Raw genomic sequence first — 16,211 nt, 5'->3', positions numbered from 1 at the left:
TCCAGCTAATAAAGTACCTTCCCTCCCCCTCCAGCTAACAGCAACTATGAAGGGGCCAATTAGGTAAATAAGGCTCCGAAGAGGGGCATGAGCAAACAGTTTTGAGAATCCCTGGTGTACAGCTGCCAGGCCGTCATAGGTTTTGATGGTTATCGTGCAGTAACACCTGCAGCCCAAGGGTGTCTCCACACATGCTAATTCAGATAAATATTGTAGTAATGCTACAATAGAACATTTGCCAAGGGGGAAGCATGGGTGCAGCCAGAGATATTTTAAAAGCAATTATTACCTTACTAGTAGTAGAGCCCGCTGAAACCAAAATTCAGCAGGTGCTAGGGGCCTGGGGAGCTTTTTTCCTCCCCCCCCCCCGATCTTCAAAACGGTCCCCAGGCCCCGGGGAAGGCGCTGGGCAGCTCAGCGAGCCGGCCAGCAGCCTCCCCGGGGTCTGGGGAGCCGTTGTCGGTTAGAAGGCGGGGGCCAGAGAGCATACTTTCGCTCTCGGCGGCCAGCAGAGCAATGGCCGCTGGAGTGAAGGTAAGCTCTGGTGGGGGGTAGGGCGGGTTGGGAGGCGCTTTGCGCCTCCCAATTGGTTGTAGTCTGGGAAAACAGCCAATCAGCAGCCGCGCTGTGCGCGGCTGCTGATTGGCAGTTTGGGGCTGGACTGACAAGCAGAGGGCTCAATCGGGAGGCGCTTTGCGCCTCCCGATTGGGCCCTCTGCTTGTCAGTCCAGGGGAAGGGGCCTATCGGCACCCTTCCTCATCCCGGACAGGGCCTGCCCTCGGGGCCCTTACTGTTTTGTTTCTTCTGTTCCGCCAGGAGCGGTTAAAGATGTATATACAGTGCAGAATAGCACCGACCATTTTGTCCAATTCTTGCAGAATGGCCCACTGTCATTCTTTGGGATTCTCGGTTAACAGGAAGGGCATAGAGATGTATTCTCTATTTAGTTTTTATGACTTGAACTCCGTACACTACCAAAGAGATTACAATAAAATCCTTCACCTCCAGAATATATTTCTGTAACTCGCTCTACGCAGGCCTACCCTTGTGCTTGATCCGGAAATTACAGCTGGTGTAAAATGCAGCTGCTAGGGTCCTCACAGGAACATCTTGGAGGACCCACATTCAGCCTGTGCTGGGGCAGCTGCATTGGCTACCAATTGCTAGCTGGATCAGATTCAAGGCCCTCCGCGGTCTGGGACCCATACTTGAGGGACCGCCTGGCGCCCTATGCCCCCCGCAGGGCCTTACATTCTGTGGGGACAAATTTGTTGGTGATTCCTGGCCCCCAGGAGGCGCGCCTGGCCTCAACCAGGGCCAGGGCCTTCTCGGTCCTGGCCCCTACCTGGTGGAATGAGCTCCTGGAAGAGCTGTGGGCTCTGCGGGATTTATCAGCTTTCTGCAGGGCATGCAAAATGAAGCTCTTCCACCAGGCCTATGGTTGAGGCCAGCACCTCCTTGTAAGATCAGGCCCCCCTTCCCTCTTGGGGCAATATATGCTGTGCTCCCTGGTCTCCTTTCTGGGAATGCCGCCACTGTTGGGTTGGTTGGGTTGGATGGTGTATTTGTTTTCGTAGGATGTTTTTATGTATTGGGGGTTTTATGGGTTTTTAAATGTTGTTATCCGCCACGAGCCTTAGGGGAGTAGTGGGCTATAAATCAAAGTAGTAGTAGTAGTAATACTACTACTACTACTACTACTACTACTACTAATAATAATAATAATAATAATAATAAATTTAATCTACATGTCTGAAGGCATCCATGGTACCAGTGGTTTCTGCCTAGCCCCTATGGGAAAACAGGGCAAAAATCTCAAGCAACCACTCAAGGATAAAAGAAAAAAACATTTCCTTTGTTCCTGGAGTAATAGGCATACATAGAAGAATCCAGAATACTGCCAAATTGTCTTTGTAAGATGGAAATTTCCCATTCATTTTAGGAAAGGCTCCTGGTTTTTAGTTACATTTGTTTTGTTTTTCAGCTTAATTTAAAGTCCAGTTAATTGGATCAAGGAGCTGTAGCCCTAACAGCAACTGCATTCAGCAGCAAAAATGTAAACGGCCTGGTTATTGGATACCTTGATTTTACTTAGACTGTAAATACAGCCCTTACTTGGACAGGAAGCCACAGAACTCATAGGCACATGAACTCATAGGCGCATAGGAACTTGAGTTATGCTCTCACTAATATAAGAGCCCAGGCAGTGGGTAGCAGGCAAAGAAAGTTGGGTACAGAAAACATGAGAAATATTGCCATGACAAACGTGATCATTCATAGAGGAATCCTTTCACCACTTAAGTATAACATTTCAAGGGTTTCTTGGTGCTGTCCTATCTCACACAGGTGGCCTGCAGCAAATAGTTTTATATGTTAACAGTGTGCCAAAGTTGAGCTGTCAAGCTCTCAAGAAAAATTCACACTAAGATCATGTTGTGCATCTATGTCTCTCTGAAAGAGGGAGGATCAAGTCCACTTTGGAGAGGTGCTGGTGCACTGTTGAGAGAGTGCTTACCCAAAGATTCACGGAAGCAAGTTCTGAATTAAAGCATTGTTCATTCAGCAACAGACTGATTAGCAATTAGCCAAACCTACTTCACTTCTCTAAAAATAAGCAAACAAAGCAACATATCCCTTCATAGAAAGAGAAGATATATCTTTTAGCACACAGTAAAGTCTGGGATTGGAGGGTCTGGTCAACAGAATCTACTCAGGATGAGAAGATTTTTGGACTCTCTCTTATAGCATGCTTAAATCAACAATCCTATGGTGCCATAATATGTCACCCTCAACATGTGTTGTTACTCATTCTGTACATATTTCAGGTGTTCCTGTTGGATAGGATAGTGCAGACCCTCCTGGTCTTATCTGGGCCTCAGTAACTATGTTCTCATAGGGCATGCCTTGCGATACTTGTTCTCTCTGGGCTGAACAATTGACCTTCAAGGGTGATAAATTGCGCCTCTCGGGTATCCCTCACCAGTGCAGGAAGTTACACTGGTTTCAGAGAGGAGAAGACAGGCTTTGTCTCTTGGACGACACAGAGGTCTGGAGGATTCAAAAATAACTACACTTCAGAATACAGAAAGGCTCAGCTAAAGCAGGATAATGACTAAGAGAAAAATAAGGGAAATGGCTCAGGAAGGCAGGACGAGTTTTTGCATCTGTTAAAGGACCTCACTCCACTGTTCTGCTGTCCTTCACCCGTCTGCAAAAAGAAGGACGGCACCCTTGCTCTCTTGACACACTCAAAACGCTTATTCCAAAAAGCAGGAGGGAAATGACCCTGTTGGAGCCTGTAGCCCAGCAGGCAGGACTCTGCAATCCACCCAAGAGTTCCAAGTCCAGTTCATGGGGTGAAAGACAGTTCTTTCCAGCCTGAAAATAATCCCAGTAGGGCATATGCGAATGACAATGGCAAACAATCTATGAAACCACCTTAACTCCTATTTCTCCTCGGGCTTCTCTTGTGAGGGAAATAGTGATCAATGTGGCAAAAACGTAACACAACACGGGGGACGGGAATGGTGGCCTAGGATCACTGTTGGAACAGTCCACAAATATCTAGTTTCTTTAAATGAAACAAAGTCTTTTGGGCCAGATGAACTGCATCCAAGGGTACTAAAAGAACTTGCAGATGTCATCTCTGTACCTCTGTCCATTATTTTTGACACTTCTTGGAGAAAAGGTGAGGTGCCAGATGATTGGAGGTGGGCAAATGTTGTCCCCATCTTCAAGAAAGGAAAAAAGGAGGATCGGGTAATTATCGACCCATCAGCTTGACATCTGTAGCTGGCAAAATTTTGGAACAAATAATCAAACACTCGGTCCTTGACCAGCTGGAACTGAGAGCTGTGATTTCTATGACTCTTCTATGAATTCTATGGAATTCCGCGCCTGCGTGGTTGCGCCTGCTGTCACGCCGCTGCCGGCACCACCTCCCCCCCCCATGGCGCTGTGCTGGCTGCGCCCGGAGGGAACGGCCGCCAAAGCGGCCGAATCGCACAACCCTAGTGGTGGGTTCTCCATCTTTGGAAATTTTAAAACAGAGGGTAGATAGCCATCTGATGGAGAGGCTAATTCTGTGAAGGCAAAGGGGTGGCAGGTTACAGTAGATGAACGATTGGGATATGAGTGTCCTGCATAGTGCAGGGGGTTGGACTAGATGACCCATGAGGTCCCTTCCAACTCGATGATTCTAACAACAAGATCACATATTTCTAATTAAAGAGTATATATGCAAGTGATCCAGCATAAAATCCCACATCGTGTTCAGTCCTTTTTAAGCGTGTGTGTCCTTCCCAGAAAGGAAATCTACAATCAGCCCAGCTACGTGTTCAGTTTTTATGTTGAGCTCCTCCGTCTCCCAATACTCCCCTGAAGTTTGGTGTTTGGGTTCTTAACAGTATGCTGCCATTGTAGAGGTGTGTGATCAATTAGGAGGGTGAACCCCCACCCCCACATAAGGTCTATGTTTGTTCAGTACCCACAACATTGCCAATTCTGGATTGCCTCTCCCTGTCTCTTGACTTGAAGTGAGCGGCAAATTGGGCAGCTTAAAAAAATGACTACAAGCATTACAGTGCCATCTTGTGGCAAAATACTCTCTTTCGTTTGAAGACTGCTCTTATCAATTGTAAAGTGACACTGTTCTCTTTAGACTTCCCTTATGTACTTCCAAAGGTAGCTACTTCCCAAATAAAGATGTTATGTAAACCCCTTTAGAATTTGTACATATTTTATTTGTAAATCTTCATGTAGTTGCGAAGTCGTGTCTGGCCCATCGTGACCCCATGGACAATTTATTTATTTATTTATTTATTTATTTATTTATTTATTTATTTATTTATTTATTTATTTATTTATTTATTTATTTATTTATTTATTTATTTATTTATTTATCTGTAATCTGTAACCGCTCTGCAGTAATAATAAAGCCGTAAGGGCTAAAGGGGAGGAGAAAGGGGTGGGCCGAGTCTGTGATAAAAACTTGGAGGGGCCAATCAGGAGCTGCTTCGCAGCTCCTGATTGGCCCCTCCGAGTGTCACTCCAGGGCCAAGTGGCCAATGGGGAGCCGCGAGCAGCGCGGCTCACCACTGGCTACTTGGCCTGTCCTCGGCTCTGCTGTCCGGGGAGTCGCTGGGGGAAGAACCTTCGCTGCCTGTGAGTTGCCCGGGGGAACACGCTTCGCCGGCGGGAAAGGAGCCGCCTTGGCCAGGGAGGGGCCGGGGGGAAAGGAGCATGGATGCTGCGTCTAGGACGTGGCGGCCCTGCTCCTTTCCTGCTGGCCTGGGAGGGGGGGGTAACATGGGAAAGGAGCAGGGACGCCACGTCAAAGACGCGGTGGCCCTGCTCCTTTCCTGCCAGCCGGCCAGCCGCCTGCGACGGCTGCTCCTTTCCCGCTGGCCAGCCAGCCACCTGGGACGCTGGGGGCCTGGGAAAGGAGCAGGGATGCAATGTTGTAGATGCCGCCAGGGGGGCAGCAAGGCTGGGGGCACAAGGGAACAGGAGGCTCCAGGAAGGGAGGGCCCTAGCGCCCATTTCATTTTAAAATAAAATGGGCTTTGTTGCTGTTGTTATGTGCGAAGTCGTGTCCGACCCATCGCGACCCCATGGACAATGATCCTCCAGGCCTTCCTGTCCTCTACCATTCCCTGGAGTCCTTTTAAGTTTGCACCTACTGCTTCAGTCACTCCATCCAGCCACCTCATTCTCTGTCGTCCCCTTCTTCTTTTGCCCTCGATCGCTCCCAGCATTAGGCTCTTCTCCAGGGAGTCCTTCCTTCTCATGAGGTGGCCAAAGTATTTGAGTTTCATCTTCAGGATCTGGCCTTCTAAAGAGCAGTCAGGGTTGATCTCCTCTAGGACTGACCGGTTTGTTCGCCTTGCAGTCCAAGGGACTCGCAAGAGTCTTCTCCAGCACCAGAGTTCAAAAGCCTCAATTCTTTGACGCTCGGCCTTCCTTATGGTCCAACTTCTTTGACGCTCGGCCTTCCTTATGGTCCAACTTTCACAGCCATACATTGCAACTGGGAATACCATAGCCTTGACTAAACGCACTTTTGTTGGCAGGGTGATGTCTCTGCTTTTTAGGATGCTGTCTAGATTTGCCATAGCTTTCCTCCCCAGGAGCAAGCGTCTTTTAATTTCTTTGCTGCAGTCCCCATCTGCAGTGATCTTGGAGCCCAGGAAAATAAAATCTGTCACTATCTCCATTTCTTCCCCATCTATTTGCCAGGAATTGAGAGGGCCGGATGCCATGATCTTTGTTTTCTTGATGTTGAGTTTCAAGCCAACTTTTGCACTCTCCTCCTTTAGATCTAATTTATTATATTTATATACCGCCCTCCCAGGAGGCTCAGGGCGGTTTACATAGAACATATGAACAATACATGAAACAATCTATAACATATGAATAACCGTACTATATTAATAACTAATGGCTGTAACAATATAACAATATAGTATAAACAATGCAATAGTGCAACAGTACAAACAGGTCCAGAGCGCTCTGGTGGAGTTCTGGGAGGGAGGGGAGGGGCCCTTCAGTCGCTGTTGGTTATGCCTGGTCTCAATCAAATGCCTTGGTGGAAGAGCTCCTTTTTGCAGGCTTCTGACTCTCACAGGTGGTCCATAAACTGAAGCTAAGCCCAGAGGCTGGGAATGCAGAGCAACCCACTGAAGAGACTGGCCTTTTGCCATGGCCCCTACAGTCACCTCCAGAACCCCTGGAATGGAGAGGGTGGAAAGCCTGGGCAGATGCCTGTTTCAGATGGTACCGCATATGGTTTACCACTCATGGCCTTTCCTATGGCCATGAGGTGTTAGTGGACCAAGCCTTACCAGGAGGCTTCATAGCATACTGGATAAGGGTCCTGCAGACTTCAGGCCACTGCTATAGTGGCAGACATTTTAACTTGTATAAATAGCCTCAGTTCACCACTGACTTCTGTGGGATCAATATGTTTCATAATGTAACCCTTGCCTGCCTATTCCTAGGCAGAATTTGGTCATTTATATGGTGAAAGCTGCATTTGCCCAGGAGTTGCGTTCATTAAAAAGCTTTCGTTGTTTATATAAGGTGCACAAACACATAGCATATTATTACCCGTAATTTGCAGCAAACAAATATCACGTAAGGAAAGATCAACATGAGCCTGACTACAAATCTGTTAACAACTATGCTAACGATTGGAAAGCAGGAACTAATAGTACAGGTAATAACAATGAGCTAAACAACAAATAATTGGCCTGTGTTTCTAACACATTTTATCAGAGCCTTCCCCCCCCCCGCCCCCAAGAGCTCAAGACAGCACGCTGAAGGGGCTCCCACCCTTTTAGCATCACTGCAACTTTATGAGTAAAGTTACAATGAAAAACAGCCTCTGGCACCCCAGAGTACCTCAGTGAGAACCTGAGCCCATATCTTGCTAGCCAAAACTCAACATTCTAGCTGCTGACTTTCACACTACATCAAGTCACACCCATTTATTATGTGTCCAAGGATGTTAGAACTAGAAAATGTTTTATCTATGAGGACCATTAATAGGGTTCCAAACATCCAGCTGTAATGGTTGATCTCCACATAACTAAGGAAGGCCTCTATGGCATTATATCTGCCTGAGATCCTGACCCACCTCCAAATTCTCCAGGTATTTCCTAACCCAAACCTGGCAACCCTAAACACTGAGGCTGAGCCTAGGCCCACAGACAGCACTGCCAGTTCTGGGTTGGAAAATACCTGGGAATATTGGGGGTGAAGCCTAGGGAGTGTCTGGTTTGGGGAGGGGAGGGGAGGGGAGGGGAGGGACTTCAAGGGTATATAATGCAACAGAGTTCATCTTCCTGAGTGGCCATTTTCTCCAGATAAACTGATCTCTATGGACAGCTCAGGGATGCCAGTTCTGGAGCAGGAAATATCTGGATACTGGGTGTAGAGCCAGAAGTGGGCAGCAATTTGGGGGGAAAGACCTCACTACACAAAGGAGTCTCAAAGCGGCTTACAATTGCCTTCCCTTCTTCTCCCCACAACAGGCATCCTGTGAGGTAGGTGGAATTGAGAGAGCTGTGGCAGAACTGCTCTGTGAGAACAGCTCTAACAGGACCAGTTCAAAGTTCAAAGTTACCCGGCTGGCTGCAAAGTGCAGGAATGGGGAATCAAACCCAGATTATTTATATATATAGCGTAACATAAGATAGAATAAACCCGGCTAGAGGTTGAGATTAGGCCCCTCAACAGTCTAGCACTGCAGTTCAATAGGGCCTCAGGGGGACGGGACCCGATGGAAAACCCTGGGGTTCCCACCCAGCCTCAACCAAATGCCTGGTGGAAGAGCTCTGTTTTGCAGGCCCTGCAGAACTCAGAGAAAGTCCCAACAGGTTATCCACACACTGAGTGGAAATCCCGGATGGGTGGTTGCTGCATGGAACACACAGTCAGTTCATGTGGAAGTCAGTTCATCCAAAGCAGGCTCTCTCGGGAGGGGCTCTGGGTGGCCAGGTACACAGCTGTGCTTCCCAACCATGTTCTGCACTATCGTGCATGGTTAAAAAGTTGAGTAAGGCTGGTCTAAAGAGACCTAAAGGTAAAGGTAAAGATATCCCCTGTGCAAGCACTGAGCAATGTTTGACCCTTGGGGTGATGCCCTCTAGCATTTTCATGGCAGACTCAATACGGGGTGGTTTGCCAGTGCCTTCCCCAGTCATTACCGTTTACCCCCCAGCTGGGTACTCATTTTACCAACCTCGGAAGGATGGAAGGCTGAGTCAACCTTGAGCCGGCTGCTGGGATTGAACTCCCCGCCTCATGGGCAAAGAGACCTAAGGATCCATTAAATTTGTGGATTTAACAAAGATTGCAAGGCCATAGTTCTAGAACAAGGCTTCGAAAACTGCTGTTTAAGGTATGTGAGTTGCTTTTCATGTATTAAAATGGTTTAAAGCCCCTCTTCATGCTGCTGGTATCCCTGCATGCTGAGAAATATTACAAAGGGGGGGACAGAAATAAACTAGAAGGGTAGTCAACCTGTGGTCTTCCAGATGTCCATGGACTACAGTTCCCATGAGCCCCTGCTGGCTGGTAGGTTGACTACCCCTGGAAGCAATCCAGCCCTCGTGTAACAGCTGGAGAACCAGAAGTCTTTAAGTGTCTAGGGGAACCAGTTTTTTTTCTTTCAGCCTATTTGCGCAGGAGGCTGGAAACAGCCTGCGTTCTGTTCCCCCGGGGCATCTGCTTTAGAATACAGAATCCTGCATAACTTACAGGGCGTAGTTCCGTCCTTATGTTGTTTAATTTGGCCAGTAAATTTTCTGATTTGTCAGTGATCATGATCACTTTTTGCCACGCACGGGCCAAAACGGGGGGTTGCTGAGCAGAACTCAACGAGCTCATAAGAAAAATTCCAGTGTTTCGTTTTTTTGCCAGCGAGTCAGTTTCGCTTTCCTTTCCTAACGACTACGTTAAGTTAGCCTTTCCTTTTATAAGCAGCCAGAAAAGCACACCCCAGTCTAATCAGTCCTGGGTGACTGCAAAAAAGGAGACCGTAACAGATAGCCACTCTTTACAGAAAGGCTACTCAGGATAAAAAAAACAAGTTACTTGACAACAGAGAATAACTTGGAAATCATGAGGTAGGTCAAGAATTATAAAGAACTGCTTGCCTTCTGGTTTATATGCTTGATCTAATAATGGTTGGGATGGCCTCAAGTAGATTAGTTCTTGCATGACCAAATGTAACTTTTACCTAACAGAGGATGGAATCCTGAAAACCATGAGTAGGGGTGTCTCCTCCAGAGACACTACAGAGATCAGTTCCCCTGAATACTTTGTAGGGTGGATTCTAGGGTATTGTACCCCACTGAGGCCTCTGCCCTCCCCAGGCTCCACCCCAAAATCTCCAGGGATTTCCCAACCTGGAGTTGGCAACCCTATGCCAGTGGGCAAAGTGGGACCTGGTAATCCTAACCAGTTCCTGGATGCAGTGTTGGAGTGGATGTGAGCTAAGAAACTGAAGCTTCTCAGCCCAATCATTTTGATTTTATTGTGTGATTTTAATGATTATATTTAAATATATAATGAATATAATTTAGTAGGGGTATTTTTTTTTGTAATTACAGGGTTCACTTTTATTCATTTATCCAATTTAACTAGATTTTACAATGCATTATATATTCTGCCTAAAATTATGCCATTAAATTTCAATTCTAGGGATGGAAACTTTAATAACAACAACAATAATTTTATTTTTCTAACTCACCATTCCTAGGAAGCTCAGGGAGGGTGACATCAAACAGCAAATTATAATCATAGTTAAAATTAAAAGCTCGTATTAAATTAAATTAGTTTGAACAATTAAAATTCCACACTTTTTACATACTACTTCTCAAGTAATTGAAGTCTCTGAGAGGTTCTGCTCATTAGGTGGATAGATACTTCCCACTGATCTTTCCCCAGAGAGGCCAGCCAATATGGTGCTGTAGGTGTCCTCAGACAATTTTATATCATTCTTTTAAAGCAAACGTGTCAGAAGAGAGTTCTTTTGGGGGGGCTACCTGATATTTGTGGCTGATGCCCAAAAAGGGGGAGAAGAGTGGATATCCCAAGACAGAATTGGCCTGTTTAGTTTTTAATTGGTTGCATCTTGGGAAAATGCAGAAGTTCTTCTACTCTTCTTCTTATGCTTCAAAAATCTGTTTGGTGTTAAGAGATTGAACTTTGATACTTCTGTCAACTTCTATATCTCTTTTGACACACAGATGGTGTAGGACAGGGTTGTCAAACGTAAGGCCCAAGGGCCAGGCCTGCCCAGGGCTTTTACCTGGCTCATGATCAACTGGTGTCAGGAAAGGAAGTCAGGAGGTTGCTTGGGTGGGCAAATGGGCAAGCAGGTACACAAGGTGAAGGTGTGGGTGGTTGAAATTGTCAAGAAATGGAAAGGAAATGGTTCTTGTGCCGCCCCCACAGCTCTGAACAGCCTCAGAGCCAGGAGACAGAAGTGTTGGGGCAGTTTAGCATGGGGATGTACCTTCTCCCCCCCCCCCATGTTCTCAGCCCATGAGATAAAAGGGGTCACGGGAGGACAGAAAGAATCCCCTGGTGGCTTTGGAAACAGCCTCTCGATTAGGACTTCCCTCAGCCCTACCACTTCTGTGGGAAACAGTAAAGGGATGAGAAGAGGAAGTGGGGGATCTGGGACAGCCAGGACCCCCTGTCCTGAGCCAGGACCCTGTCATCTGGGTCACCTAATGCCAATGAACTGGCCACCTCACAGGCTTGGTGGGGGGATGGGGCAGTGGTGGGGAGGAGTCCAGTGTACCTGATGATCCTCAGAGGTAGGATCAGGGAGAAGAGGAAACAAAGAGAGACAGATTGTAGCGTACTCAGCTGTTGAGGCTGAGTGTATGGGTGGTGCTCCAGCTGAATAACTATTTATTTGCAAAGAAGATGACTCATCTCCTAAAAGTGCTCTCTCTCTCTAAATGTACTGGGGCTTTTGTGGATTCCACAGTAAATCAATTGTTCTTATTGATAGGAATGCACTGCATTTATTTATATTTTGATGATATTGTTGATTGGGTTTGTCTGAGTCCTTTATAAAGTTGATATCTTGGATACCTGGCATTAAATTTTATGGCACACAGTTCCAACCTCACAAGTAACATTTATTTCAGATCCAGACCCCATAACAAATGAGCTGGACAGCCCTGGGCAGAAGAAATATACAGGGCGAACTGAGTTCCTGCAGGAGCTTAGGGAGAAATGGTTCAGGATAGATGATTTTATATTCAGTTCTGAACTTTGCAATAGGAAAATCTTCATCTGTTTCCCCCCTTCTATTTTGTAGTGAGGTTTCCAAGGATTCTGTGCAGAAGATCCTGCTGCAGCTCGAATGCCATTTTACTTGGATGTTGCTGAAGCAGGACATCACTCCCGAAGAGCTCGAGGAAAGAATTGAAGATCAGATTGAATTTTTACCATCCAAATCCAAAATTCAAAGTTATAACCTGCTGGCCTATGTAAACCATTTGAATGGCAAGAAAGAAGTTGCCCTGGAGAATTTACAGAAAGCTGAAGAGGCTGTGCAAATAAAGCATCCAGAGGATATTGAGAAGGCAAGCCTTGTCACTTGGGGCAACTATGCTTGGGTGTACTACCACATGGGCCAGCTTGGAAAGGCACAAGAGTACATAAAGAAAGTGGAGTGTACCTGCAAACAAAATGGAAGTGCTTCTCCTTATAAGATGAAGCTCCCGCATATCTACTGTGAAAAGGGGTGGGCACTCCTCAAATTTGGGGAAAGCTATTATGAACAGGCCAAGGAGAGCTTTGCAAAAGCATTGGAAGAAGAGCCTCAGAACCCAGAATTTAATTCTGGCTATGCTATCGTGTTATATCGTATGGAAGATTATTATGGGAAAAAATCCTCCACCGAAGGGTCGTCGCTGGAGCCCTTGAGACGTGCAGCGAGTCTGAATCCCAACGATCCTTTTGTTGTGCCTGTCTTTGCATTGAAACTGCAGGAAGTTGGTCAAGCTAAAGAAGGGGGAAAATACATCGAGGAAGCCCTTGAAAAAAATCCAGATGTTCCCTATGTACTGAGGTACTCTGCCAAATTTTACAGGAAGCAAGGTGATGTCCTTAAATCCCTGGAGCTTTTGAAAAAGGCATTAGGATTCACACCAAATTCCGCCTTTCTGCACCATCAGATTGGCATTTGTTACCGAATACAATTCCTTGAGGAAAAAAGGGCCAGATACCAATCCAGAAAAAAGATGGAGGAGTTGATCAGACTTAGTATTTTTCATTTCCAAAACGCAGCGGAGAAAAAAAACAAATTTGTCTATGCTTATTTGGACCTTGCTGGCATGTATGGGCATGCAAAGCGTTTTCAGGAAGCCGAAGACACGTTTCAGAAGGTATTCGCCATGACCAAGCTAACTTACGAAGACAAGCAGCTGCTCCACTTCTCTTATGGCCTCTATCACCAGTTGCACAAAAATTCAGAATCCGACGCTGTGAAGCACTATCTGGAAGGGCTGAAGATAGAAAATGAATCCTTTCCGAGAGAAAGGTGTAAATCATATTTGAAGAAACTGATAGAAAAGAAAATCAGCCGAAGTCCAGGAGACGCAAAGAGCTTTGGCATCCTTGGGTACATTCATCAACTCAATGGGGAGAAACGTCAAGCTGTTGAGTGCTATGAACAAGCCCTGGAGATGGATCCTGACAACGAAGAATTCCTCAGTGCTCTCTGGGACTTGAGACTCTCTTTACAACACTAAGCCTTCCCGTGTGTGCTCGTGATGTCACATATCAATCTTTTTGGTTTTGGACAGCCCTGGGTGTTTCTAGGAAGGAGAAGAGCCATCTTTTCATTTAATCCCCTTAGTCAGAATGGCACTGAGGCATTTTTATAAGCGATCCAATACAAGATGTTACTTACAAAAGGGAGAAGGGTGGTTGGAGTCAAGCTTTTCATTATACAATTCACTTCTTAGTTAGAAGTTCTTAAGTTACAGGCTGTCCATTCAGATGTTAAAACACCTTTTAGTTTGATCTTGGTGGGTTCTATTGAACCATCCTCTGGTTCCTAGATAGGGGGCACGCTGAGCTTGTACCTCAACTATCCCCCTTTCTTGCTCCCTGAGATGAATAGAGCTCTCCCTCACTCACATGTAGCTTGGGAAATACATAGCTGATTTCTCCTTACAGGGTTCTACCTTCTTTTCCCTAGAACAGGGGTAGTCAACCTGTGGTCCTCCAGATGTTCATGGACTACAATTCCCATGAGCCCCTGCCAGCGTTTAATAATAAATGACTGCTTTAATTGCCAGATTATGTGTAGACTAACTCTCTGTCAAAAACCCAGTACTCTCACTATGAGTTTTTTCCACCAATGAGTGCTTTTAACTAAGGCTTTGAACCAGACCTCTCTCTGACCAATTTCAGATTTAGCAAATTCCCTCCAGCTCACTGCTGTAGCTAACCAATCACAATTCACCCCTCCTCAACTGTAGGAAGCTCAGAGCCTGTTTGTAGTCCTGGCTTTTAGCTGCCTGGTCAGATAACTTTTCCCTCACTGTTTCTGTTATAGCACTCAGAACCTCCTTTTCCAGGTGCTGTTCATCACAATAACCTTGGATAACTGAGCTTTAGGCATTACTTTGGCCACATAAATAATGCATTATATTACATGAATGCCGCATAACAGAAAACTTGGCATTTGGTTTTTTGATTTATAGGCTTATGGGTGGAGGGAGAGCATATGCTAGCATTAGAAAGACTTGAGCCCAAGTCATTTCCAAGGTAATACTTTTGTCTGTATCCACTCAGCACTTCCTACTAGTCATAGGGTACATTTATACTGATAGGTTTTCCTATAGATATTTAATATAGCAGGATGTTTTTGTTATTAATATGATCTATAAATGAAAATGTAACTATAAAACTCATTCGTGTTTCCTTGAAAAATTCATATTCAAGCAACCACATATTTCCCCTTAACATCTGTTTCAAGCTATATGTTAGTCGTGCTATGATTATCATTCATGGGATTTTCTGAACCTTACAGAACCAATAAGGAGCAATTCTCTCAAAATATTTTCTTCCAAAAGTGGAAGATAGATGACTGAGTTTGAACAGCTGATTAAAAAAATGAAAAGATCATTTCCTATGATGGATATACAAGGTATTCAGTTTGAAACACAAGAACAAGTGAAAAAATGTATCATTAATTGGATGCAAGCAACATTTTAAAGAGCAAATACCTATGCACTATAGGTAACAATAATGGGGAAAAGAAAGTTTACAACCAGTCAGATAAGAGAAAATTGCTACAAAATGTTTTTCAGATGGCACATTTCTCCAAAGGACATTGAGAAAATAGATACAAAAACTATAAAGGAAAATGTTGTAATTGCCAAGAAATGATATTATTTTTTATGCTAAAGAAGTTCCTAATAAATGTTTTCAGCAAAGCGAAGGTACCAGTTGCTTCCAGACTATCCCTGGGAAGGGTGCCCAGCTGTTACTTGTGCCATACAGAGAAGAGCGCCAGTTGAGCTCAGCTAGGGCTCTGGTGCTAAGGGCCCCGCAGATCCTTAAACTGGGCCTGGCTCTTTTAAGTGAGACATCGTGCATCCTTCCCCATGCAGCTTGGATTGCATGCTTGTATGTAATGTCCCAGAAGGTGGTGCTGTTGCCTGTATTAAAGCCAGAAAGTCATCCTCATGGTCCTCCTGACTCCCAGCAACATAAAGCTGTTGAAGCTATGCTTGCATCAGCTGTTTTTGAATATGTCACATCCAGAGCCTACTAGTGACAACTAGTGCCTCATATCCCTTGTGGTGTCCTTTATCAGTTTTTGTGCTCTTGCCCTTGGGAACAGCCGGTGCACAATTCAAGAACTTACTGTCCTGTCATCTCCGTTATCTTCCAAAGGAAGTATAGCCAAAAGAAAGCAATTTGTTTTTGGGGGGGCTGGTGACTGGCTAATTTCAAAGCAGCTTTGTACTAATGTTTTTGTGTTGACAACTGCTTATGCTACTTTTCCTCCTAACAGGGACCCAAAGTGGCTCAAAACAAACACCAATTTAAACCATTTAAGAAAATGCAAATGAAACTGCACTTCTATCTACTTGCAAAGTGTGAGAAAAAGGGAGCTGCAGTTTGGTGCTGATAGTTTGGTCCACTCTGGAGTCAGAAATACCTGGAGATTTGAGGGGGGAGCCTAGGAGAATGGAATTTGGGGAGGGGAGGGATCTTGGGGGAGTATAATGCCCTGCAGTCCACTGTCCAACACAGCCATTTTCTCCAAGAGAAGTGGAATGAATGTTTGAAATGTTGTTGTTGTTGTTAGGTGCGAAGTCGTGTCCGATCCATTGTGACCCCATGGACAATGATCCTCCAGGCCTTCTTGTCCTCTAACATTCCCCAGAGTCCATTTAAGTTTGCACCAACTGCTTCAGTGACTCCATCCAGCCACCTCATTCTCTGTCGTCCCCTTCTTCTTTTGCCCTCAATGGCTCCCAGCGTTAAGCTCTTCTCCAGGGAGTCCTTCCTTCTCATGAGGTGGCCAAAGTATTTGAGTTTCATCTTCAGGATTAAAATAAATGATTTATAAATGTTTATAAGTGTTTGAAATAAATGATTTATTTAGTCTGGAGACCAGCAGTTCACCCACCCCAGTTGTGGGTGAACAGCCAACTTTTTG

General features: G+C 45.4%; 1 protein-coding gene across 1 annotated transcript; it reads left to right on the top strand.

The window, feature by feature from the left end:
- The first annotated feature begins 9,214 nt into the window (after positions 1-9,214).
- Positions 9,215-14,981, top strand: LOC143843756 (interferon-induced protein with tetratricopeptide repeats 5-like). Its single transcript, XM_077350336.1, has 2 exons — positions 9,215-9,630; positions 11,844-14,981. The coding sequence occupies exons 1-2, from the start codon at positions 9,626-9,628 to the stop codon at positions 13,279-13,281; spliced, it is 1,443 nt and encodes a 480-aa protein (XP_077206451.1). The 5' UTR covers positions 9,215-9,625; the 3' UTR covers positions 13,282-14,981.
- The last annotated feature ends 1,230 nt before the right edge of the window (positions 14,982-16,211 follow it).

Source organism: Paroedura picta, chromosome 8 (assembly GCF_049243985.1).
Source record: "Paroedura picta isolate Pp20150507F chromosome 8, Ppicta_v3.0, whole genome shotgun sequence".
Lineage (NCBI taxonomy): Eukaryota > Metazoa > Chordata > Lepidosauria > Squamata > Gekkonidae > Paroedura > Paroedura picta.
The sequence above is the reverse complement of the archived record's forward strand: the minus strand, read 5'-3'. Positions and strand labels throughout refer to the sequence as shown.